At 31.0% G+C, this 27,671-nt stretch overlaps 2 protein-coding genes across 2 annotated transcripts in view; one reads left to right on the forward strand and one right to left on the reverse strand.

The window, feature by feature from the left end:
- The window catches only part of LOC126735955 (homeotic protein ultrabithorax), a 405,066-nt gene that overhangs the window by 54,655 nt on the left and 322,740 nt on the right, over positions 1–27,671 (reverse strand). The window lies entirely within an intron of this gene.
- Positions 375–5,843, forward strand: LOC126736240 (uncharacterized). Its single transcript, XM_050440504.1, has one exon. It carries the CDS (start codon positions 375–377, stop codon positions 5,841–5,843), a length of 5,469 nt encoding a protein of 1,822 aa, XP_050296461.1.

A 27,671-nucleotide genomic window follows, 5' to 3' on the forward strand; every position in this document is an offset into this window, starting at 1 on the left:
CAGTCCTTTCCAAATCATTTTATACTAATAAATCCTATGAAATTTTAATGCTGCTGTCACTTGAACAATTCCGATGATATTTAATGATATTTCAAACCTTTATTAGCGTTTTTTAACCAATATTCTATATAATTTTCTTTATTATACCGATTGTTCAGCATTTAATAAATTAATTTATGAGTGGCTAATAGTAAAATCACACAGTAAATTACTGCATGTTCTATTTTATTGCTATTTTGGTGTGATTTTTATGCATTTTTATGCAAATACTAACCAATTTTGTCATTTTAACATCGTATATTTAAAATAAAAAACTGCCCTTGTGTGTGTTATTCGATTTTTTTATGCTTTAAATCCTATACGACTCCTTCAAAATGCCCAAACGAAACACTAAGCAGGTAAATGCTAACTCTAGTGAAAATGATTCTGAACAAGCCGAGCTCAAACGTCAAGTCGATCTTTATAATAATCTAGTGGCTCGCCGTGATGCCATAACCAACCAAATTAACCGTTTTCACAGTTTTTTGGAAACCAAGTGCTTAACCCTAAATGACCCACGTCTAAAAATTGACCTAAGCGCCCGACTGAACAGAATTGCATCTTTAAATACCGATTTTGAATCTATTCAGCTTGATATTGAGCAACTATGCCTTAAAAATCAGTTTGACGAAGCGAATGAGCAGGGCCAGGAAAGAGAGGAATTTGAAAATTTATATTTTGACAATATTTCTCAAGGTAAATTAATTCTAGAGAAAATTATTGCCGCGCAAACACCAAATTCGGACGAAAACGCGAATTCTAGTTCCCCTGTGCATTCACCATTTTTTCTATCTGGTACCCAGTATGGCCCACGCCTACCTCCTATCCCTTTACCAAAATTTAGTGGTTCATACGAAACGTGGACCAACTTTAAGGACACGTTTATCTCGCTTATCGAGAAAAATTCACAAATTAATAACATAGAAAAATTTTACTATTTACAATCGAGTTTGCAGGGCGAGGCTGCTCAACTTATTAACTCTTTAGCTACCACCGAAAGTAATTACAACACCGCCTGGTCTCTATTACAAGAGCGCTTTGAAAATAAAAAGGCTATAATACATTCACATATTAAATGCATCTTTGATCTTAACCAAGTAAGGGACGAATCTCACGTAAGTCTTAGAAAACTCTTAGATGGTTTTCAAAGCAATTACAAATCCTTACAAAACTTGGGAGAACCTGTTGACCAGTGGTGTAGCCTAATAATTTATTTACTTACCATGAAACTAGACTTAAATAGTCGTAAGGAATGGGAATTATTTTCACGTAGTATTGACAAACCTAAAACTAGTGATTTTATAAACTTTTTATCGCAACGTTGCCGATTCCTCGAATCTTTTGATTTTAAATTAAGCAATAAAAAGCTCCAAAAACCTGAAAAACATGAATCTAAATATGAACGTAAAACTTTACTTACCTCAAATAATTACCCTACTTGTGTCTTATGTAAAGAAAATCATTTCATATACTCCTGCCGAAAATTTCATGACTTACCAGTAGCCAATAGATTTTCGGAAGCTAAGCGTGCCAACCTGTGCACCAACTGTCTACGTCCTGGACACCGTCAAGGTGACTGTAAGTCTTCATATTCTTGTCGAGTCTGCAAAGGTAAGCACCATTCATTGCTACACATGCAAACTAAACTCGCACATTCTCAAGACACACAACCTACTGCTCAATGCAACACTCAACCTCAGTCTAATACTCAACCTAACACCGCCTACTCAAGACCTTCTACTTCTACAAATACCGCATTTATCCAGCCAATTGACGATGATCATATCGATTTAACTAATCCATCTACTACCACAAATAACTCTCAAAATCTTTATTGTTCAAATGCAAGCCAAAACTCATTTATTCTGCTTTCTACAGCCCTCGTAGAAGTTTTCGATAAAAACAACCAACCTATAAAATGCAAGGCTATCCTAGATAATGGAAGTCAATCCAATTTATTAACCCAAAACCTATTTAATAAACTAAACTTACCTTATTATCCTATTAACATGTCCGTCACTGGAATAAGCCAAAACCAAACCACTATTTCTAAACGAACCCAAATTAAAATAAAGGCTCTTCCTAATAATTTTACTTTCAAGGTATCTGCCTTAGTTATACCTAAAATAACCCAACCAATCCCTCAATTATCAATCAATGCTTCCAACCTAAATATCCCAAGTGATCTTATTCTTGCTGATCAAGAATTTTTAAATCCTGCCTCTATTGACCTACTTTTAGGTGCAGAAATTTTCTATAGCCTACTTAAACCTAGCCAAATTAAACTCGGCAAATACAAACCTATCTTACAAGACACCAAACTTGGATGGGTTGTAAGTGGACCTATTCCTATATCCTTATTTAACTTAAATCTCCAACCTCAGACTTCAAATGCTTTAACCTGCACCACCTCCGATAATGCTCTTCAGAAATGTCTAGAACTTTTTTGGAACTCTGAAGAAACCACCGAACAACTTCAAATCAATAATAAATATTCTCTGGAGGAAACAGAGTGTGAAAACCATTTTCAGTCTACCACACGCCGGGATCCTGCAGGAAGATTTATTTTAAATCTACCTCTTAACTCCAATGTGTTTATACTTGGAGACTCTTTACAAACCGCACTTAAGCGTTTTAACAGCCTAGAACAAAAACTTGCTAAAAACCCTGAAATAAAAAAATCTTACTCTGATTTTATCTCTGAATACGTTTCTCTCGGACATATGTCCGAAATTAACCCGATAAATGATACTCACCTTTCTTATCCAGCCTATTACTTACCTCACCACTGCGTTGAAAAGTCCGATAGCCTAACTACACGGCTCCGAGTTGTGTTTGATGGCTCATCTGCTTCTTCTTCCGGTTTCGCTATTAATGATTGCCTCAAAATTGGACCCACTGTTCAAAATGATCTATTTACCATCCTACTGCGTTTTCGAGAACACAACTATGTTTTAACTGGAGACATCGCCAAGATGTACCGGCAATTTTTAATTGATTCTAACCAACGATGCCTTCAACGCATTTTATGGCGCAACGAACCTCAAAACCCACTTCTCCATTATGAATTAAATACTATAACCTACGGCATGTCGAGCAGTGCCTTTCTAGCCACACGTTGTCTAAGGCAAATTTCATACGATATCTCTGAGTCATATCCAATTGAAAGCAACATCATTAAAAATGACTTTTACGTTGATGACGGAATAACCGGCTCATCTACTGAAGAATCCCTTTTAAATATCCGTAACAACCTTGTAAATATTTTTAAATCCTATGGTCTAGATTTAAGGAAATTCTATTCAAACTCTAAGATAATCTTATCTGACATGGATGACCCTGTAAATAATGTAAATAAATCCCTTGCTTTAGATGCAACCCATCATCACAAAACTCTAGGCATATCCTGGAATCCAGAACAAGATAACTTTATCTATAATTCTACCATTAATCTAAATACCAATATTGTAACCAAGCGTGTGATCCTTTCACTGATTTCTCAAATATTTGACCCTCTCGGTCTCCTTGGACCTATGATCTTGCAAGTAAAACTTCTTTTGCAGAAGCTTTGGCTTCTTAAACTTGGCTGGGATGATCCCGTACCTGTAGACATTTTTAGAATATGGAAAAATTTTACTTACCACTTGTCACTCGTTGAGTATTTCAAAATTCCACGCCAAGTAACCATTAAAAATTATACTTACCTGGAACTCCATGGTTTCAGTGATTCTTCGATAAATGCCTTTGGCGCATGTGTTTATGTTCGTACCCTGGACTCCCTAGGAAATATTTCCGTCAACTTACTTTCTGCCAAAAGTCGCGTAGCTCCTTTAAAGGCTGTATCATTGCCGCGCCTTGAGCTATGCGGAGCTTTACTTCTCTCCAGGCTAATGGACAAAATCCTAAAATCTCTGAATTGTAAGCCAAACAAGGTGTACTACTACACTGACTCCACAATTGTATTATGCTGGCTTTCCCTACAACCAAGGCAACTAAAAACATATATTTGTAACCGTGTATCTGAAGTCCAGAAAACTGCTGATATAGATGATTGGCATCACATCACATCGAATCAAAACCCTGCTGATATAATATCAAGAGGTATGAGTCCTCAAGAGCTTAAATCTTGTACTTTGTGGTGGCAAGGTCCATCATTTTTATGTCAACCCGCAGAATATTGGCCCACAGATACTCATATTTCCAACTACTCACGCAAGGTTTTCGACAATGACACCCTCGAAATGAATCCTAAGTCAATCATACTTGCTTCAACTGTGCCTAAAGTTTCTATTTTTGAACTATTTTCGAATTATAATAAACTTATAAATGTAGTCGCTTATTGCTTTAGATTTTATCAGAATCTAAGGTTACCTAAACCTACACGTCAGATAGGACAATTAACGTTATTTGAACGTAATCATGCCTTAACCATTTTAGTAATCATAACGCAAGAAGAAGAATTTGCTTCTGACCTACGAGATTTAAAGAATAAAAATCGTTTGCGTTCTCAAAGTAAATTAAAGGCTTTAAATCCATTTATTGATAAAAACGGAATACTGAGAGTAGGAGGACGGCTCGAATACTCTTCTCTCGACTATGAGTCCAAACATCCTATACTCTTACCAAAAAGACACCCATTTACTCGTTTAATCATCCTTCATACTCATGAGAAAAATTTCCATGCTGGTACACAGGCCACATTGTCTTTCGTGAGACAAACATTTTGGCCCATTCAAGGAAAATCTGCTGTGAAAACTGTAATTCACAAATGCATTACTTGTTATAAACAAAATCCTAAACCTTTAAGTACCCTGCTGGGAGACCTACCTAAACCTCGAGTAACTCCTTCTAGACCGTTCACGCATACCGGTATGGATTATGCTGGGTATTTCATGATAAAAGATTCAAAACTTCGAAACCGAAAATTTATAAAAGCCTACTTATGTATATTTGTTTGTTTAGCCACCAAGGCTGTCCACCTAGAGTTGGTGTCAGATTTGACTACTCGCGGTTTTCTGGCCATGCTCAGGCGTTTCGTTTCTCGCCGTGGCTTATGTCAGCACCTGTATTGTGACAATGGCACAAATTTCGTTGGGGCTAATGGTGAGTTACAGGAAATTTATAAGCTTAATCAATCCCCCGAGTTTGAAGAATATGCTAGAAATAATATGATTCAGTTTCATTTTAACCCTGCTGTTTCTCCGCATTTTGGGGGGTTATGGGAAAGTGTGGTGAAATCGTTTAAGCATCACCTCCGGCGGGTAATATCAAATGACAATCCCCTCACTTATGAGGAGTTTTACACTTTCATAGTTCAGGTGGAAGCAGTGTTGAACTCACGTCCCCTTTTACCTCTTACTAATGATCCCAATGATTTTGAATCCTTGACTCCCGGACACTTCCTTATCGGCCATCCTTTAAACCTAGTACCTGACATTGATTTGGAGACTACGCCAATCAACAGATTGAACCGGTACCACATGCTGCAATCTTTAGCGCAACATTTCTGGCGCAGATGGTCAGAGCAGTACTTACATACCCTCCACGAGCGATCAAAATGGCGCTTTAAGACCGACCCTGGAAGCCTTCAAGACTCTCTTGTTTTACTGAAGGAAGAGAACAGCCCACCTTCCAAATGGACCCTTGCAAGAATTGTCAATCTTCATCCCGGGAAGGACGGTATAACACGTGTTGTTAGTGTTCGTGTTGCAAACGGGAATGTTTTTAAACGCAGTATCGTTAAGATCTGTCCTCTACCTATTTCAGATGAGTCTTGCGAATTCAAGGCTTCTAAAATGACTTAAGACTTTTACTTGATTTTATAAGCAAATTAATAACACTTTATTTTTTATTTACTTAAGTTAATTAGATAATATACTTGTATCAAATTTTAATTACCTCACGGTAATTTTTTGTTAGTAATTTAAGTTATTTATTTTGTAACCTCTTTGTTTTAAGTTGCGTGACCTTTCTCCTTTCTTTAATCAATCAAGTTGTTGAAAGATACCTTAGTACTTTCAAGGGCGGCGGTATGAACAGTTTTTATTTATATAATTAATTATGTTACGCCACTGTTATGTTTAATCGTCATCTATCGTAGATAGACATTGACATTTCGTAGCTTACTACGGCTCGGCACTCGAAGGGAGAAGCGATCATCGTCACTTCAACAATCTCCACGCGCTCTATGTGTAAGAGTGAAAGAAAACATAATATTGCGTTGTTCACGCGTTCAGCTCAACGGAGCCGTCGCGATTGGGAGGGGTTTCTACCTTTCGATCTCTCTCTGTTACAGTCCACTATAACATAAACTTAACCATCACATTAAAGTTGTAAAATTGAACTTTTTGTGTTTTAATCCACCCGCAAGTAGAAAGATCCTGCCAAGCCTATTTGGAACAAAGGGAATTCTGCATTTTCAATGTTCATTGAAAACTTGTTATTTACTGAGGTGAAAATACGGTTCGGCACCTACGAAGGAACCTTCTATTACTAATTCGTCAGCCCGTTGGTTGCTCTCGACATCCTGAGGTCCTAAGAACCATCTTAGTCTTACTTTCTTATATGCTGCCATTCTTTCCAATACGCTCCAAAACACTATCGCTGAGCTGGACCTGGGTTTTTGGATTGGCCTGAGGGTAGCTTGACTATAAGGTAGACAAATTCCCTCGTTACCTTCTAATGCTTCCTATTTATTTGCTACTTCAAGTATAGCATAAGCCTCCGCTTGGAATACTGTGGTGTGTTTCCCTAGCGAAAAGGATTTCCTTATGTTGGTTTCCATTCTGCTGACTCTAGCTAACTTGGTGCTTTGCATCCATTATACATCTGTATACCAGGCCTGTAAACTGTTTAGCTACATTCTTTCCCCATCAAAATTTCCACCCGAAAGCCTTTCTTTAACCCTAGTTTACCATTCGCTGTAATACATCTGGATGTCATACATGTGGATGTCAGAATTTGTATGCAATTAATTTTAATAATAAGAAAATGATTAAAAGTTATTAATTAAACTATTAAACTATTGCAAATCGATCAGTTTACTAAGTTTTAATTACATTTATTGTTTTGCCCTATAAGTTTATACCATATTTACCATTAACTCTAAAAATTAATTTTTGATTATATATTTTTAAAAAAATTCCATACTTTTTTTTGAAATTATGACCTTTTTTTTGATAATTTGATGTTGTTTTTCTTCATCTTCTTCTTCTTCTTCTTCTTCTTCTTCTTCTTCTTTTTGTTTTTCTTCTTCTACTTGATCAAACTAATTCATTATCTCGGCCGTCGTTTTGACATGGTCATATTCTTTTCTTTTTCTTTGTCTTCCCCATCTTATTGTATTTTGTACGCCGCATTGTTTTCTTATGTTCATACTTCTTATACGTTTTCTTTGATTTTGTCAGCGGCTCTCAGCACTTTCATTGCTGCCATGCAAAGCATGCTTTTGATTTTGTTAGTGTCTTCTTGCTCCTATTCAGTTCCTATTGCATACATGACTGGTATTACTCTTTCTATATCCTAATCTAACTGGCCATTCGAATGTAGGGGTTGTAATACATAATGTCTCTTAGGCAAGCTGATATTACTGTGGCTTTGTTAATTTGGCCGCAAAGGTTATTTGTTGGATCGTGGCCACAGAATATATTCATACCGAGATATTTAAATTGCATCATCTGCTCTATAGGCTTATCTTCATTTACTTACGTCTGAGTGCATGTTGAGTTGTCGACTTACTTCAAAATAACTTTAACTCTACTGTAAAATTACTTTAACTATATGGGTTGGTGTTTCATCAACATCTTGAGGACATCGCCTGGTTGGAGTTGGTCAAATGATTTAGTAAGATTGCACTAAATAGTAAGGCGGAGTTAATAAATGCCATTGTGTTATCTTATATGGTCTTTTGTTTTATTTGTTTACTAATGAATATGAGGTGAGGCGTCGATCTCCTATATCTGAATTTTTATTGTTCTTTCCTATTTGCTATGCGTTCCTCTAGTCTATCCTTTAGCAGTCCTATAAACAGCCTTAATATTGTATTCAATAGGTTATTCCTCTGTAGTTATCGAAAGATTTCTTTTGTCCTTTTTTAAAGATGGGGACTATTGTGCTCGAAGTACTTTACTAAAGAGAAGAATTTTATAAGTTCCTTTGGCATATTTTATGTTTCCGGTAGTTTTCTACTCTTTACTTTTTTCAGTTTTCTCTTAATTGCCGTATAAGAGACTGTTACACAATATTCAATTTCGCGTATTTCGTTGGCTTCATATAGCGTTTCAAAATATTCTTTCTGCATTTTCGTAGCTATCCCTTTTCTTTATATAAACTCGTCGACATTTTTCTATACTTTAACAGTTTTCAAACTTTCCTTTGGGCGCCTTATTTATTATGATTCATATCACTTATAAATTTGATCCAATATTCACTCTTGATAGCTTTAATTTATGAGTTAGATCTGTTGTTATTCTTATCCCTTAAAATATGTATCCCCTCTTGTTTCTGTTTATAGCCTTACATATTACCATATTTAAAAAATAACAATATCTAATTTCTTAGGTTCAAAAATATTTTTAGGAGGCTTTCGAATAGATAAATAAAATAGGATCCTTTTATCAGACCTAGTTTCATTATTTATTTTTTATAAAACAATTGTAATTTTTTTCTTGTTTTTTGTCTATTGATCTATTTAGGCGTTATACAAAGTGTCCGGAAACTAGATGCAATCCTTTAAGGGGGTTATAGCTGACTTAACTTCAAACATTTTAAGCTAAATATGTGTAGGTCGAAATTTGTTCATAAATTTTTTAAAAATTGACTAAATATTTGTGATTCATCAGCATATTGTTATGTTTTTAAGTTTAAAATTAATGAATTCATATTAAGAAATATAAATTGAAAATAATAATGGGTCCATTATTGTGCCTATTAGGCACCTGATTTCAAAATCAAAAAATTTAACCAGAAATTTTGCTTAAATATACTATTGCTAGTTTTTATTACAGACAGAGGTATAATATTAAACTAAGATTTAAAAAACTTTGCCAATAGCATAACATAGTCAATTTTGTCAAAAGTCTTTCTGAAATCCAGCACATTCATATCAAGAGTTAATTTATTTGCCTTATTGCTCTAAATATCATTGATTTTATTTACCGGACTTAATTGAAAATAGATGCCAACTAATTGTCACATCTAAGATATATTTATTTTAAATCATTAAAATACCAAAGCAAATACAAATACAAGGAATAATAGATGGACGTAAGATATACTTAAATATAGTACTCAACCTTTTAGAATTCAAGGAAATGAATTACGAATTTTTCTAACAGCTATAGATAGTAATGTGATTTTAAGACTAAAGAAGCAAATAATAAAAGAGCAGGTACGGTAAGCTAAAAAGAATATTTAAAAAATACTATATGAGCACTTCTTAACTACAAACTCATTATTCTACCTGAAAAATGGTAAAATCACTAACTTTGTGAAAAATTTTAAAAACATAGTAAATTCTGATATGCATAAAAAGAAACATAAAAAAATTGTTATGCATCCTGAAGCAATGATTTCAAATAGATATGTAAATAGTACCAGAACAAAGAATCGTTGTTTTCTGTAACAGCGTAAAAAATTATCAGCAAAACATACTTCAAGGCTTTAAGACATTATCTAGCAATTGCTATAAAGTCAAATAGAAATATGAGTTTTTTCAAATAAAAATTTATTTTTGCTCTGATGCAACCCTGTAAAACGATGAAGACGCAGAGAAAACCACAACATAGGTCTCAAGCCTGAAACTGTATCCATAAAAAGAAGAGCTTCGCTTCTTTAATTAATACATATAATAAATATATCGAGAGAAGTCAAACTATCCCGCTACTGATTTATGAAAATCCCACAGGACGATAAATACCATCGATGGTGCGTTCCGCAAATTAATTTAGCCAACAAATTATAATCCGCCGCGATAACGTATGGTTTATTAAAAGCGTAATAACATGTGTTTTAATGCGTATTGTAATTTTAATAATTGAGAAATATTAAGAGCCTCCGTAGTAAATTCATTTTCCGGCCATCGCGCATTGGGCGATACTTTAGTCACGGCACGTATTTTCACCCGCGTTATGGTATAAATAAGATAATTTAATAACTCATATTCGCTGGCTGAGGTCGCCCACTAATGGAAGCTGCGCCGGACATAAATTTGATATCTAAATATTTGTGCGATATGGATACTCACATATTTGGTCTATTACAAAATTGCGCCTAATGAGAGGCATTAGGCTTCATTAATGTGAGGTACCGACGTAGTAAAATCGGCCAAAATTGAAACAAGAATTGATGAAAACTAGTATCCATACCTTTTCAGCAAATTAATATTAATACCACACATTGAATAAGCATATTTCAACTTTTAGTTTCTTTAGTTTAATTTCAAATTACATCTAAGATAAAGATTTTTTTACTGCAATACGAAAGTAAAATACTTTTTACTAGTTTCAGCTTGACGAAGCTTTATTATTATTTTTTTAAGTAATATAAGGACAATTATTCACGGAAGGGAGGATTATTATGCCTGCAACTGAAAATGCCTTGCTATCTTTATGACAAATTGCAATTTAAAAGGAATATTCATAGCCTATATTTATGATAAAAAGATACTTTGACTATACCCAAATAATTTTAAATCTTTTAAAGATAATTTTTCTATAATTTATTACTTTAATTAATAACTACATTTATAAGTTTATTCCGCTTCTTTAGAAATATATTAAAAAAATTACTCTTTGATTTTCAGTTAGTGGCATTGTTATAGCAGACTTTCCAAGTTTATCTAATTTGTTTTCCCTCTCTAGCCCCACGGCATAAAGATATCTGTATTTTCTCTTTTTTTTTCTTCCAATTTTTTAATGTTAATGCATATTGAAAGATGGTATTATCGGCCCAATATTTACACCGAGAAATTTAAATGGCGACTTATGAACTGATTTGCGACAGAGGTCTATTGATCCACCGTGTGGTAATTAGAAAATCAGAAGGACATACACGGAAATTTATCTTTAGAAGAACACTTACTACAATTTTAATAGAAAGAAGTACCCCCTCATTATATAGTTCCTGTTAGGCAATCGTTTAATGATCATTATCCTAATCAGTGGATTGGTAGAAAAGGTCCTATTGAATGGCCACCTAGATCCTTGGACCTAACACCACAGAATAAACGATCTCACTGAGATCATTTATTCTGTGCTAACACCTATTGACTTTTTTTTCTGGGATTCCTTTAATAAAAATTTAATAAAAAAATATTAAAAATTACAAAATAGTGTTTTATTCATTATTTTCCTCGATAAACAGAAAAGAATTTTCCGGAATGTGACTTCTTTCGTATCATTGGAAAAAAATATCACTCGACCCTTCTCACCTTATCCAAAAAATTGCAGGTAAGGGTGAGATAATATGCTTATTTTTGTTTCTCCTATCTTTTATATAAACTGTGTTCAGCCTTTTTATATTTAATTTTTCAGTCCTTATAAATGACCATTTTAGGGTGACCATTGTCACCCTGTATGTAAGTGTTTATATGGTTATATAGTAGAAGAAGCAGTTAAACGCCAAATTTATCAAGTAAACAATATTTTTATTTAAATTAGGACTTAAATAGTATCCTTGCGTGAATGTACTTAAATGGCTGCAATTCTGGGCTAACTTATTTAAATATTTTAATTAATTTATTTGGTAAAACAATAAATAAATGAAGAAATATAGTCACCTTATGGAATATTTATTAGATTAATAAATTAAAAAAATTAATTAATTAAATTAATTTAAAAAAAATCTCCTGCCTCCGATTTCTTGAAATTTGATACTAGAAAACTTGCAAATCAATATTTTGCATTTATCGCACTCACAAAAGAAAATTTTTTACCTAATATAAATAAACATATAGTTAAAATCACTATTAAAATAAGACTTTTACAATTTTTTAATCGTAATTATCTCTGCTGAGTTTTTTTATTAACTACTGATTTTAGCATAACAAATCTTTAAAAATGTAATCTCTTAAAAACCTGAGTGATATAATTAATAATTTATTACTTCCTAGATCACAAGAAAATTTGTTTTTACATTGATATTTTATTACTTATTTTTATTTAGTACTTAAATAAATGTTTTATTGTCTTAGGCTCTTGGAAGTTAATACGAGAAAAAAATATGTTTTACTGAGAGCAGATGACATTAAAATCATTAAAGTAGTTTTTTCAGGCTGATAAAAAATTATTAGCAGTATTGGCGTAATAAACCTTCAGAATCACTGTTTGGATTATTATTTCTTTTATTAATATAAGCCATCTGATTTTATAAACACTTTATGACGTAATATTTTTTTTTTATTTTTGTTTTAATGAATTTTGAAAGTTAGATTTATAAGCAATATTTTATCTGACACAAGAAAAACCATAACTTAATTGATTCTAGTGGTAAAATCTTTAAACACTATTGATATATATATTTCATTATTTCCATAAGCCCTACTATAATCATCGTCTATATTGTATTAAGTCTGTTATAAGAAAAAGCTATTTTATATTGCGCGATAACCTGTAAGTCACTGCTTAGCAAAATAATTTTTTTTTATAATAAAAAGAAAACAAATCCTTATTAGGCAGCTTTATCTATTAGCTACAGCATTATTAAAAAATATATAATAATTTTTTAAAATCACTACTTAAAGAAATACTTAATTGCGTCTAAATCGATAGAATTGTTTTCCTTATTGGTTCTAGGTCCAATTAACTTTTAAATTATTATTTAAGGATAATTTTTTTAAAAGTAAATTGAGAGGCAGAACATTGCACCTTTTTATATTGTTTTTACAATGACACGCATACACAGTGCCAAAATTAATGTTTTACCTAAAAATTTGTTAATTTGCTTATTTCTGATAACTAAAGCTTGTAGCGTTACTATTATCATTAAATATATGTTTGTTCAACGATTTTTTAGTAAATTTTCCGTTTTAGTATATTCATTAACTGTGTGATTCAGATATATTCACTAAATTGTAGAATATACGTATATCATATACTATTCTATTTACAGCTTAATACGTTGAGTCTAAAGGCTACGTTAATTTTGTAAAACTTCTATTCCTTTATGGACCCACTTTTATAAATTATTTGCATCGTTTTAAAAATTTATTTTACAACATTTATACCAGTACTTATATCAGTTTGATAGTGGTGGTATTAAAATTTTCTATATTACTTAAAAAAAAAGAATATTTGCTCATACTTTTTTAAATAAAAATTAAACTATGTGTCTATATCAAATATGTAAAAAACATTAATAGATCTAAAATATTTGTTTTTCTATAGAATATTGTTATTTAATCTTTATAATGCTCACTGTTGGATTTTTATTTATAGCTATTTATAGTTGCTTTTCTATTGAAAGTTAAATCTAAAAATTTCGCCTTTCTGAAAAACCTAAATTCAAAAATATAAATTTGCTCAATTTGCTTAATAGGAATTTCAAAAATAAAATATATTTCAGAAAAATGCTGTGGCGTACTTACATTTTTAATACCCTGTAAATCCGAAAGAAGAAAGTTTAAAGCATTATTCATACAAAAAAAAATTCCTATTGTTTGTTCAAGAATTATCCTAAGTTTGTGGTTAAAGTTTCTTGACAATTGGTATAATATGTCACAATTTAAGCCTAAATAGATACGTTTATTATAAATTCCATATAAACAATTATTTAGCTATTAAAATACAAGTTTTATAAAAATTCAACCTTTTGTTGATGGTAGTTAATGTTGTAGATAGATTTTACAAGCGTCTTTAAATATTATACGATACACGATACCTAAACGTTCACTTTTATGAAATAATAATTTTATCCGATATTTTTCGTTGAAGTTCAAAATTAAAACACCTAGTGTAAACCAAAAATTAACGTTTATTCAACTATCGTCTGTTTCTTGGGTTATGCTTACCTATTTTTTTAGCGCCAGTAAGAAAACAATATGTTTGGACTGATAACGAAATATTGAACTTTAAAAACTAATAATTAAATAAATATTTCATTATGTACAGCGCGAAAGAAAAATGGGCAATTTTACTAAATATAGGTCAATGAGCCAATAAATAATTTCTTTATTAATTGTTTATGATTTTTTAAGACTGTAAGAGAACAAAACATACACATAGATTCAAAGGTTTTGCATCTCCTTAAATTTCCGTTCTCTTTATCGGAAAAATTAGATTAAAAACTTATTAATTGATAAATTTAAATTAAGAAAATAACTAAGATGCTTGTTAAAAAAAATTGATTACTCTTAGTGATATTTTTTAATAGAAATTAAAATTAATAATTTTATAGTTTTTCTTAAAAAAAGGTACTGGAAAACTTTTATGTATATACCGTATACCTCCATGTCATACCGTATGTTTCTATGTCAAGTCGATGAGATTGGAGATCTGTTGTTGAGGAATATTGTTCTTCTTATATAATCCTAGGTTTCTGCTTACAGCCACTGCACTGAAAAGTATGTCCCAAGCATGTTCTATGGGATTCATGTTTGGCGATATTGCGGGCTAGTCCAAATGAATGATGTCTTCCAATTCTAGATATTCATTTACAGTTCTGGTACGGTGAGGTCGGAAGTTATCATCCATAAAAATGAAAGCCTCACCATAGTCTGATGTTTAGAATTTCCCTCATGTATCTCTCACCAGTCATTGTGCCTTAAATATAAATTAATTGTGTGCGACCATTAGATATAATACCAGCTCAAAACATAGCCATTCTTTTTGTGAAAGATTGTACGGTGTGCGAATGAGCAAGATGGGCAGTTGTTGGCTTTTTTATATAATTTATTGACAAACTTATCGAAGGCAAGATTATTCTATTAATTAATCATATCCTATCGCGTTAAAATTGTTAAAAATGGACAAACGGACACATCGTCCGCATGCCGCCATGAGTAACTTTGTGCGTGATAATATCCTCGTTGTTATAATTTGTGTATATAATTTGGCTTTCAGCCATTCTTAGTGAAATATATAATATCTAAATCTACCCATTTTATAAAAAACCCAACCATTTTAATGGATTTTTGCAAAAACCGCTATTTTTCATAGCTACGCGCTTCTCGGTCTATTATGAAGGTCTATCACTCTGCGAAATCCCAACTCATGACTTGTCGAGTCATCTTTTCATCTTGTAAAATGTAATTTTTTTGACTCTAGTATTTGAACCAAAAATAGAACCTGAATAAAAATAAAATTGTTAACATTTCTGTGAGGCAACGAATATAGTACTGTAGTTATAAATAAGCCCACAAAAAATTGCAAACGCTAAAGAAATTCTTCGTATAAAAGCAAGGTGACAAACTTTTGAATCTACAAAACCTAAAAAAGTAGACAACAAAAGTGAAGAATCATTTTATTTCATCCTTGATTTTATAGTATTACGTAAAACAAATATTTTGTTAATTTTTTCTACTTAGGTATAGGAAATCTCGAAGGAGAACTTACATATAATTAATAAGCAATTATTCTGTTATGTATGGCTACAATAAATATAGAATATAACAAACATGTAGTAAACAACCGAAGCATAAGATCCGCATCATTTCGAGCCATTGGTCTAACCTCAAAATTATGTTGTTAACATTGTTGGTTTCTGCAAACAACAAATTATTTGTCATTGTTGAAACTATACCGACAAATGCATAAATCAGACGGCGCGCGATTAGCATGAAATGCGCATAAACAAAAAAGTTCCAGAATGTGAATATCCCGATGCCAACCGGAAGACATATTAGATGATATATCCCTAGCGCCTTGGGCTCTAAATTTACAAAATGCCCTTGTTTGAATATAATATATTAATTTTTTTAAGAGCTTATAAAGGAAACTATGTAGCTATATTTTAGAGGAGGGTCTGAAATGTTTTGTTTACTGGATAGATTTTACTTTATTTAAAGCTAATGCAAATAATTTAAAAATTGATCATTTAGAAACTGCTAATAAGTAATATAAGCAAATGCATAAGAGAGGAATTACTTTTTCTATAATATTTCGAAAATAATAGGTTGAAGAAGCTACTGCTAATTAAATTCTGAAGATGAAACGTGGTCAATGTTAAATATGATAAATGTCAAAATATTCTCCAACACCCATAAACTAAAACTATAAAATTGAGTTTTTTCAAGTCGCCTTTATCAGTAACAGTTGAAACCAAAAGACGTATTAGATACATATTAGTATATTATCTACTAATAATGTGATACTTTTGGACTAAGAAACATAATGAAAAAGTTGGATTTGATATTTTGATTACATTATATGAAATGGCTAAATAAGTAATTTTATCATAACAAGGCTTTAGACGTGATTTACTAAATATATACTGAAAATTTTAAGGGAAAAAAACCTGAGTTTATCAATTAAAATAAAATTGTGCACAATATTTCTCAACTCAAAAATCCTGCTGCTAAAAATGAAAATGCGTAATTATTAGTAAATGTTCAAGCACTCTTGATCCCGCCCTAATCTGAAGCTAATAAACCTATTAAGTTAATATATAAAAGGCTCCTTAAATTTTGACTAGGCAATGGGCCTTTGCGCAAACAATTCTTTGAAAAATTATGATTCACTAACTAAGCACTATTTTGACACTAACCATTAAAAATCAAAGAGAGATTTTTGGCCTTATTTGACAGATTTTATATTGGCTTAATAAGTGAACTCTTTAAAGTACCAATGGTTTTTAACAACAAAGTTGTTAAAAATTGTCCATATTCTTTTATCGAAGAAGCTGCTAAAGATACAAAGATACAAGTAATGACGAATTAATCTCGAGTTTACAATAATCTGGATGGGTATTGTCAATTTGCTCGCTCACCTTAACATGTAATAAAAAAAAACAATTTTTAGTTTCGTGTTTGTGACTCAATATCTTCAATATTGCGGAGGGTTGTTGGTTGGGGTCAGAAATTAAACAGAAATCTGTTTACTTAAATGTCGGTGTTTCGACTTATATTAAGTCATCCTCAGAACACAAATTTCAAGTACATGAAAAACATTATTAAAATAAATGTTCTTTATGTGTACAAAAACTAGAACAACAAGAAATGACAAAAACCACGACACAATTAAAATTACCTTCAGGTAAAATCCGTTAAAAAATGGTTTTTAATTTAATAATTTTTAATTTAATAACAAAAAAAATTTAAATTATTTTTTTATATATTACACCTCTTACCTAAGTCTAGGTTTCTTTAGTTATAATTTAAATACGTTTATAATAGGTTGTTTTTTTGTTGAAAAAAACATTATCCACTTCAGTGTCCTGAGGATAACTTAATATAAGTCAAAACGTCGACATTTATGTAAACAGGTTTCTATTTTATTTCCGACCCCACCCAACAATTCTCCGTAATATAAAGAAAATAATTGCGAAAATGGAAGATGGAATCATTGGCTTTTCTAGCATAATAATACTTTAAAATATGATCTACTAATGGTAAACTGATACTGATGATAATACTAATAATGACATACTCAAACTTTGACAAGACAATTGGCCTTTACCCTAACAATTGTTTCCTAAAATCAAATGCACTCTTTTGTACTGAAAATAAAAAGATGCACATAATATTTTAATTTAAAGTCAGTTATCAATGTTTTGAAAGGCAATTGTTAATTTAGTCCCTTACCTTAACAATGCTTTATTATAATGACTATGTACTCCTTTTCGATAAACAAAACAATTGCAAAGATGGATTACCTACCTTGCTTGTCAGATTTGACATTGGCTAAATATTTGGCTTTTTTAGCATTTTAATACTGGTTGGAAAATTGGAGGAATTATTGCATATTTTGACCAAGGTTTGGTTATTGACTGCAGGATTTTTCACATTTCTTTTAGGTCAAAAACCATTGGATTATTTGATAAATGTTTTGTTTGCAATTAATAGCCATTTCTTATGATTTAATTGGCATAAAATTTAGTAGGAAATTAAGCAAATTATTTTAGGTTTTGCACTGAAAGCACTTTTATTAATTTGACACATGTTTAAATTTTTCATTTTGACTCTGGAATTATCCACTTTTTTTTTAAATTGTTATAGATACATAATAATGATGATACTACTACTAACGATGACTCACTACGTGTGTGATACCTTTTAAATAATAAAGATAAAGATGGGTTCACTACTCTGATCACAATATATGCAGGGCTAAATAAGTAGCTTTAGCACATGATTGACTAATAATACACTAATAAATAAAATGTCCAAAAAGGACAAATCAAGAGAAACAAAATTCTGCGTATTATTGCTGCGTCAATGAGCCTGCTCTGAAGACTAATTAAATGATAAGTTAATATCAAAGGCTGAATAATCTTTTGTCACTAAGAAAACAAATTTAGGAAGAACAAACTCTACGTCTTGTTAAGGAAAGGCTTAGATAGGTAGTCCTAAATTATTTTATTAGTATTTTTGTGTAAGTAGTTTTATTTTAAACACTGTTTGTTATATGTCAATTCATTTATATTTATTTTACTATTAATGACTTATTTAAATCAATGGCATTTAATATTTGTCATTCAAATATTCGATCCCTAGTGGCAAATTTTACTGATTTTAAAGATTTTATTCAAAACACGGAATTTCATATAGTTGGTTTAACTGAAACGTGGCTTGCACAAAGTTTTGATAGAAACATCATAGGTATTGACAAGTTTACTTTTATCTCACATGATCGAACGGATAATCGTAGGGGTGGTGGCGTTGCTCTCTATGTTGGAGAACGCATAAAATATAAAATACTGAATTCCGGCAATTTTGTGTTTGTTGAATTTATGTAGGTTGAAGTTAGGTATTCTAACATAGTGTATCTACTTGGACTAATATGCAGACCTCCAAATGGTAACATTGGTGATTTCTTGGACTTTTTTGAAAACAGCATGTCGAACCTCTATTCTCAATACGAAAATATTATATGTTTTGGAGACTTTAATATTAATTTGCTTCAGGCTTCTAATAATACAAAAAAGTTGGAAAATATTGCAAAAGTGTTTGAATTAACGCAAGTTATAAACGAACCTACTAGAATTACTAACCGCTCTGCATCTCTAATTGATCTTATATTTTGTAATTCAAAAATTGTTAAATCTTTTGGCGTTAGTACAGTTCAGATTGATGATCATTTTGCCACCTATTTAGAAATAAATACTCCAAAAGAAGCATGTGAGTCGAGAACTATTAAGTATAGACCTTTAAAGAATATTAATTTAAATGATTTTAGTCGTGATTTGTCTATATGTCCTTGGGATGAAATTTTATATATGCCAAACGTGGATGATAAGTTAGAATATCTGAATTCTCTTATTTTAAACCTTTTTGATATTCATGCTCCCATAAAAACCTTTAAAACTAGCAATAAACAAAATTATGCGCCATGGATAACTGAAAATATTAAACTCCTACAGAACCTACGTAACACTGCCTTAAGACGTTATAAAAAATCAAAATTACCAGCACATTTTTCTTATTACAAAGAATTGAGAAATTAAACACCATGGGCTATAAGAGTTGAGAAGAGGGCTTATTTGAGGGATACATTTTTGATTTCAACTGTGAAGGAAAAACGGGCAGAGCTGCAGAAACTTAATTTAACAGGATCAAGGAATAATAATAGAATTCCTAAACATTTAACTGAAAAACTAAACAATATAAATTCGTTTTTTGCTAATCCAACACAGGTTACTCATCCGTTAAATAATGATCTAATTCACTTTTATAGTACTCACATTAAGGAAGGTATAACAAATATATTAACTTTTGAACCGGTAGTAGAGGCAGAAGTCACTAAAATTATATATGACATTAAAAGCAAAGCTTTTGGGTCTGATCAAATAAATGCCCACCTAATTCAACTTTGTTGCCCTCGTATTATTCATATTATTCTTACATCACGCATATTACTAATGTCTGCATTGAAATTGGCTATTTTCCACAGCGTTGGAAGCATGCATATGTAATTCCCTTACCTAAAGTTAATGAACCAACTGAATTTAATCATTTGCGTTCTATAAGCATTCTTCCGGCCCTGTCGAAGATCTTCGAAAAGGTACGTGAGTTTGATATCATTCCTTCAAAGAAATCTGGTTTTCGCCCAGGATTTGGCTGCTCCTCCGCAATGGCAGCTGTTACAGATGATCTGATTAAGTCGGTTGATGACGGGAAAACAAGTGCTTTAATCCTATTAGACTATAGTAAGGCTTTTAATATGGTAAATTATCATATTCTCATAGCAATTTTGCATTACATTGGTTTTAGTATGTCATCTGCACGGCTTATTAGATCATACCTTGCAAATAGATCACAGCAGGTTATGTATCGGGATAGGCTTTCTGACTGTCTTCAAGTTATTGCTGGGGTACCACAAGGAAGCATATTGGGTCCTCTCCTTTATACAATTTATACTTGTAATTTTGTTGACAGTCTTTAGTTTTGCAATTACCATCTTTACGCTGATGATACTCAGCTCTACTATTCTTTTAATATACGTGAAGTCGACATTGCTAACGAGAATATAAACCTTGACCTTCAGAGAGTTTGTCAAACCTCCGCTGATCATAATTTAAAAATTAATCCTGCCAAATCAAATTTTATTATTTTTGGTAATGAAGTGTCAAAAAAAGTTGCCCAGGAGCGCCTAAGTCTTAAAATTGACAATGTGAATATACCTTGTGTACAACCTGCCAAGAGTTTGGGATTGGAAATAGATAGTGATTTGCGGTTTCGGAAACATGTAACTTCAGAAGTGAAAAAAGCTTATTCAACTCTCCGTCTTATTTATTCTAGTCGTCATTTTTTACAAAAAGATATTAAATTATTGCTATGTGATTCGTTAGTGCTAAGCCATTTCAATCACTGTGATGTTATTTATGGGCCTTGTCTTGATAGTTTTTAATCTAGAAGGATTCAAAAAGTACAAAATTCGTGTTTACGTTTAATTTATGGCGTCCGTAGACACGAACGCATTTCACCGTTTTTACGTAAATCAAAATGGCTTAACATGTACAATCGTAGAAAACTACACATGAATACATTTTGCTTTAAAATTCTTAAAACAAAAAAACCAGGATATCTTTTTGAGAAACTTGAATTTAGAGTTGATGCTTGTAATCGACCTTTGCGTTTTAATGATAAAGTGTCCATACCTAGACATCGAAGAGAAATATTTAAAAGATCTTTTTCATATTGTGCGGCTAAAACTATAAACCTATTTTCACCGTCAATTTCAAACACTTCGCTGTTGAACTTTAAAAAACGACTTAAAAAAATTCTGATTGTTGAACAAATAGGCTCTAACTTAATTATAGCGGTAAGCTTGTCTAACTGGATCTCTTAAATAGCTGTGATTTCTTAAAAAACGGTTTTTAAATTACGTGTTGAGTTATTGTATTTTTTTTTATATTTTTTTTTGATTTCTTGTGTTTTTGTTTGCTGTTTTTGCTTTGTGTTTCTATTTTTATCTCTGTATTTCTGTTTTACATTTTATACTTATTTTAAGTATTTTATGGTTCTATGATTTTAAATTATGTGTTTGCTTTGGCCATTGTGTATTTTTGTATTTTGCATTTATTTTTAATTATGCTTATTTCAATTTTGTTACTCTACCTTATTTTGTAATGATTACCTTAGATTCTAAATATTTAAAAATGTAAAAGTTTTAATTTATTTGTGTTTGGGCTTAAGCAGTGCCTTACAACACTTCTATTGTAAGGTATCTGAGGAGCCTTTTAGGACATATTGCATTGAAATTTCTGTATTTTTGGTTAATATTGTTGGTCCTAGTAAACGAATTATTATTATTATTATTATTATTAAAATGCAAAGATACATTTTCTGCATGATTCGAAAAATTTTACATTGGCTAAATAAAAAGATCCTTCAAAGTAATAATGGTTTATTATAATAACTTCAAATAATAAACAATAAGAAAAGAAAAACTATCAGCCTTTTTTACAGGATTAAGATCAAACCAAAAAATATTTGTCCGAACAAATAAAATTCTCCATATTCTTTTATCAAACAAGCTGCTATTGAAAATAGAAAGATGCAAATAATAATAAACTGATCTCCAATAAACGATAATCTAAAAAGCTATTGAACTGACAAGTTAATACAGTTAAATAGGGGAACTGTAAAAAAAATATGATCATTAAATGAAAAGCAATATTAATCACATCTGATAAAATTATGTAAAACTTTTTGCAAAATTGCTTCTTGAACCATGGTCAATATGATGCAGCAGCACTATGTCCTCCTTTTCGACTAAAAAACAATGGCAAAAATGGTTTATTTTTCTGGCTCGTCAGATTTGACGTTGGCTATTAAGTGGCTTTTCGGCAAAATAATACTAACACATAATCTACTAATGATGAATAATTAGTAAAAACCGCTATCACCCTTGTTGACCAAATTGAGCACTGATTACACCACGTTTCAATAAAAACGTAAGATTTGAATTACGCGATATGTCGATCCACAGTTGACAGGTGGTGTTAGCAAACATGAAGCATTACAGGGTAGAACAACAAGTCCTGATTATCAAAAAAATTCCAGTGTTTGGTCGAAATAATGTTTCTAATTTATCCATTAAGAATGAAAAGAATAATCAAAAAGTTCTGGTACGGTTAGTGATGCGAAACACACGATACGAGCTCATAGGAACCCTCCAAAACAAAGCATCACGGCTGTTCGCGAGTCGCCAGAGACGTTAGTTCAACATCGGAAACAAGAATTAGATATTCAACAGGCACTCTTCAGCAAATTCATACTAAAGATTTACAGCTGCATGCCGATAAAATCCAACTGACTCAACAATTTCTGCCAGTAGATCATAAACAGCAAAGAGAATTTACCAGTTGAATCCCTGACAATCAACCTGCTAGTTTTGCAAACAAAATCATTTTCAGTGATGACGCCCATTTCAACCTCAATACCTTCATTAGTAGGCAAAATTGTCGCATTTGGGGCTTAGAAAATCGATGAACTATTTATCAGATAATAATGCATCCACAACGTGTCATTGTATAATGTGCATTATGGTCTGAAGAAATAATTAGATCGTTTTTTTTTTCGAAATCGAAAAAAAGTTGCAGTAATGGCGAATATTATCGTGCTACGGTAAGCCACTTTTTTGTACCTCGTTTGGAAGCTATTGATTTTGACGACATGTAGTTTTAGCAGGACGGTGCTATATGTCATACCGCCATGAAACATTGACGATCTTGCACAAGTTAGCTCCTGATCGTGTCATTTTCCGATTTCGCCTCGACGCTCTTACGACTTAACGCCTTTAGACTTCTGACTGTAAGGTTATCTGAAGTTGCAGGCTTATGCCAATAAAGCTGCATCACATATACACAATAATGTTATTGATAATTTCGTCAAAAGGGTACGCATTTTCTAAATTTAATAAATATTTCAATAATTTGCTACAAAAAACTATGTTTTATTAAAAGCTGAAATCTTGCGCTCTTTATTGAAATCTTACGTCTCAAAGGACAAAACCTACATAAATATTTGTTAAACTAGGAAAAGGTACTACTAACTGGAGGAAACCATTTTCCCCATAATATTTTACGTGAAAGTAGCTGCTGCGAAAGATGGAGGTGGTAAGTAAAGAAAAGTAACTAAATTTTGCATTTCGTTAAAAATCTCAGTTATCTGCGATTTCTGTAATAATGATAGACTTCTTTTTATCTAAAGAATAATTTGCAAATACTCTCCTCCATATTCACTACTTGAGAGCACTAGTTCAACTATTTAAATATATACCCTAGTAGCGCTTCGGCACATGCATAGCACATTAATGCATTAGGCAATAGAGTTTTTATATATTAATATATAAGTTTGATTAATGTCATGTTTCTTTTAAATTTCATTGGATAAAAAATGTTTTTTTACACAGAATTAGGTAGCTACATGTTGGCACTTTCCTGTTCTTGTACATATTTGAGACAGACGTTTTGTCTGTTTTTTATTGTTTTTATTTAAATATTTATTTTTTCCTACATTTATTAATTTAATTGTGAAGTTATATACTGTAACTTGTCATTTTTAAATAAAGGTCAAAATTTCGAAACGTCGGCATTAGAAGTAAAAATACATTATACTAAAATATGTTTTAATATATTAATTTCTATTCATATTAATTAAAATAAATAAATAATCAAAAATAAATATGATTTCTGGAAAGTGACATAATGCTTTGAGATCGTTTTCTAACAATAACAACTTAATCCGACACCATCTCAGAAAAAGCCAAATCGATAAATCTGATCAAATTTAGGTGAAAGATGATAAAAACGTATATACATATAAAAAGTTAAAGAACGATAGAGCAGAAAATAAACCTATAAGAACAATATAGCTTAAATTATTTAAAATCAAAACGAAAAAGCTAGGTTAAGTTAATAATTGTAAAAATAAATAAAAAATAATGTTTAGAGGTAAAAAACTCCTCAAAGCCTATTAACCTACTAATAACTAACCCTTTCTTTGTTTATCTATGATCTTGCTACTAGGTACTCTGAAGTGAATCGTAAGTTGAATCGATAAACAGAAGTATTAAATTGATAACGTATGTAAACAGATCGTGAACTAGAAATACCTACGATTATTCCACAAAACTATTTTATGATAGCAACACTCGTCAAGTAAATTAAAACTCTTGACAAAAATCCTAAATAAATCCGTTTCGATGTAACAAACATGCCAAGAGACTCGGTAATAAACGTAACAAATTATAAAAACCAATTTGTCCGACTGCAAAGGAGTCCGCAAACTTTGAACATAATTTTTATAGCAATATCCTGACCACTGATTTATGCTCACTATCAATTTTGAACAGGGTAAGTACTCAGCAAATTTTGTCCTATATAAATTTTGCAGATGGATTCCGAAATGCCGCGCTTTATGGATTGCGCGAGTTGATAATGCGGCTATTTAAATGGAATTGAACGTATTTTACTTTCGGGAAATAAAGCGGGGACTTTTTTTTTAGTTAAGTCACTTTCGAAAATTGTATGCGATATGTTTATAAAGTTGACTGTGAAACCAACTGGGCCGTTTTAATTAAACGCCATAAATCAACACTTAACCACAAATAAAAATATAAACAGTCATGAAAAAGAAACCCAAAACTTGTGGGTATTTATTTGTCTTAATCTTTTTGGGTTTGCTCCTCAAGACGTAGCGGCCATAATTCAAGATTTTAAATATACGCGCAGTGTTCCATGTCAAAAGCAGACTTAGATTTACCACCAGACTTTTTCTGAATAAATTATAATATTAAATAAATATTCCTTTTACTTTCCAGGGCCATTAATCATCTTATTGTAATGCAGTTCTCGCGAGTTATTTATGGTTCGCTTATACAATTAGTTCCATATTTTCCTTGGATTTTGATATTCTTATTACATTTTAAAACTGGTTATTATGTATTATGGTGATAACGTTAATAAAAAAGCAATATACTTTTAATGGTAATATTATATTTGTGTAGTGTTTATAAAAAAAATTTGTAAACACGTTAAAATTAAAAGATAGTAAAATGCTTGTATCGGGTGTTTAAAAATTTATTTATTTATTTTTTATCATGTAACCTACAGCAAATTAAATATATGTATATTTTATAGACTTTAACAAACATAAAGATTATTACCACATTATTCATTTTAATTTTAACTCTTTTGTTGCATTACCTAGCCGTTACTTAGAAACAATAAAAGTACATGTGTAGATAATGTGATCACAGGCTAAAATAGCTTTCTCCAAGCGGTGTTATTCAATATTAGAAGATCTGCAACAGGATCTAGAAAACTGAATAGTGCCCGAGTGACTAGACCTTATCCACTTTCATTCCTCTACATAAAAAAGGAATAAGTCAAAAATGTTGCAACTACAGAACCATCGCACTGATATCCCATTCTAGTAAAGTTATACCTAGAATCCTACTAAACCGAGTCAAAAATTTCTTTAAGTGGCAGATCCTAAAAGAACAAGCCAGATTCTTTACCGGAAAAAGCACTAGAAAACAAATTATGAATGTACGACAGATCATCGAGAAAGCAAGAAAGTTCGGGAATGGTACGTTTCTATGTTTCCTGAATTACAGTAAAACTTTTGACTACGTGGAATTGTCTTAACCCTGGAAAGTGTTACTAGAAACACATGGAAATCGCGTTAAAGTTTGTCATACTATTGATACGATGGTGCGACCATAGCAGAGGAATAGTCCATGTCGATGGAAGGATCATCGCCTGTGCTCCATTTAAAAAAAAACTTTAGGAATGCATCAGAGAGGGATAAATAGAAGATTTCCTAAACCACAACTTGAATGGCATTTATGAGATCACGACACTTCAAGACAAGCCATGAAGTATACTCTACTTTTATTTCTTAACGTATATTATTACCAACTTTTTTTTAAATTTTCCTGACGTTCACTGCCTAAACAAACCCAACATGTTATTAGCTACCTAGAAAGAGATAATATTTGATTTTAAAGGTCCGATATATTTTTTTTATAGTCAGGATAATTAGACTTAAATTTTCGGGGTTTTTATTATTGAAAATTACGAAGATAAAGTCAAATAAGAAATAAATCTGTATGGAAATAGTTTTTTTTTTAATATAAAAAGAATGACCACATGGAAATGTATTTTAAATAGGTATTTTACTATAATTTATACGAAATAAAACAAATACCGAATTTTGTATTTTTACTAAAGGGGATTACAATCTGATCAGCAATAATTAAAAAGTTTTATTAAACTTTAATTTTTTATAATTAATTATAATTATTTTTATTTTAATTATTTATTATTAAAAAGGTTTATTTATCACTTTTTTGTTAAGGAAAATTAGGTAATTTTTATGTAAAACAGTTTTATTTTAGATGGTTATCCCAGTGATGATTTTTTCATAAGATAATCAGAAACTAGAAGGAGATTTAAATTAAGCAAAAATCTTATAAAAACAGACGATAAGGAAACAAAGTGTTAAATTAGCATATACAAGGAACAAAATAGAAGTTAGTCATAATGAATAGCTAAATATAATATCACATAAGAAAATCTTTCCAAAAAACTTATTAAATAATATTATCATTAAATATTAGTATCAATAAATATACATTTATTCAACGATTTTTTAGTAAATTTTTGGTTTTGGTATATTTATCAACCATATATTTATAAGTCAAGGTTAAGGCATATTTATTGAACTATAGAATATGCGTATATCATATACAATTCTTTTTACAAAAAGGAAGAAAATTTTGGCATTTAAAAAAATTAAAATAAGATTTATATATTTAGTTCTTAAACTTGATTACTACACTTTAAATATTTGATGAAAGTCTTTTAAAAAATCATTATTTTGGGTCCATATTATTTAATTTATTAACTAATTTTTATACTTGATATTTATATATAAAATTATATCAAATTTAAATAAAGAGTATTATTAAATTAAATATTAAATATATATTTTCTGCAAAGCATTGTTTTTCATCAAAACAACCCTTAAC

This window comes from Anthonomus grandis, chromosome 5 (genome assembly GCF_022605725.1).
Source record: "Anthonomus grandis grandis chromosome 5, icAntGran1.3, whole genome shotgun sequence".
NCBI classification, from domain to species: domain Eukaryota; kingdom Metazoa; phylum Arthropoda; class Insecta; order Coleoptera; family Curculionidae; genus Anthonomus; species Anthonomus grandis.

Excerpts from the sequence above, each read along its gene's own strand:
- LOC126736240 (XM_050440504.1), top strand. The coding sequence starts at position 375 with ATGCCCAAACGAAACACTAAGCAGGTAAATGCTAACTCTAGTGAAAAT.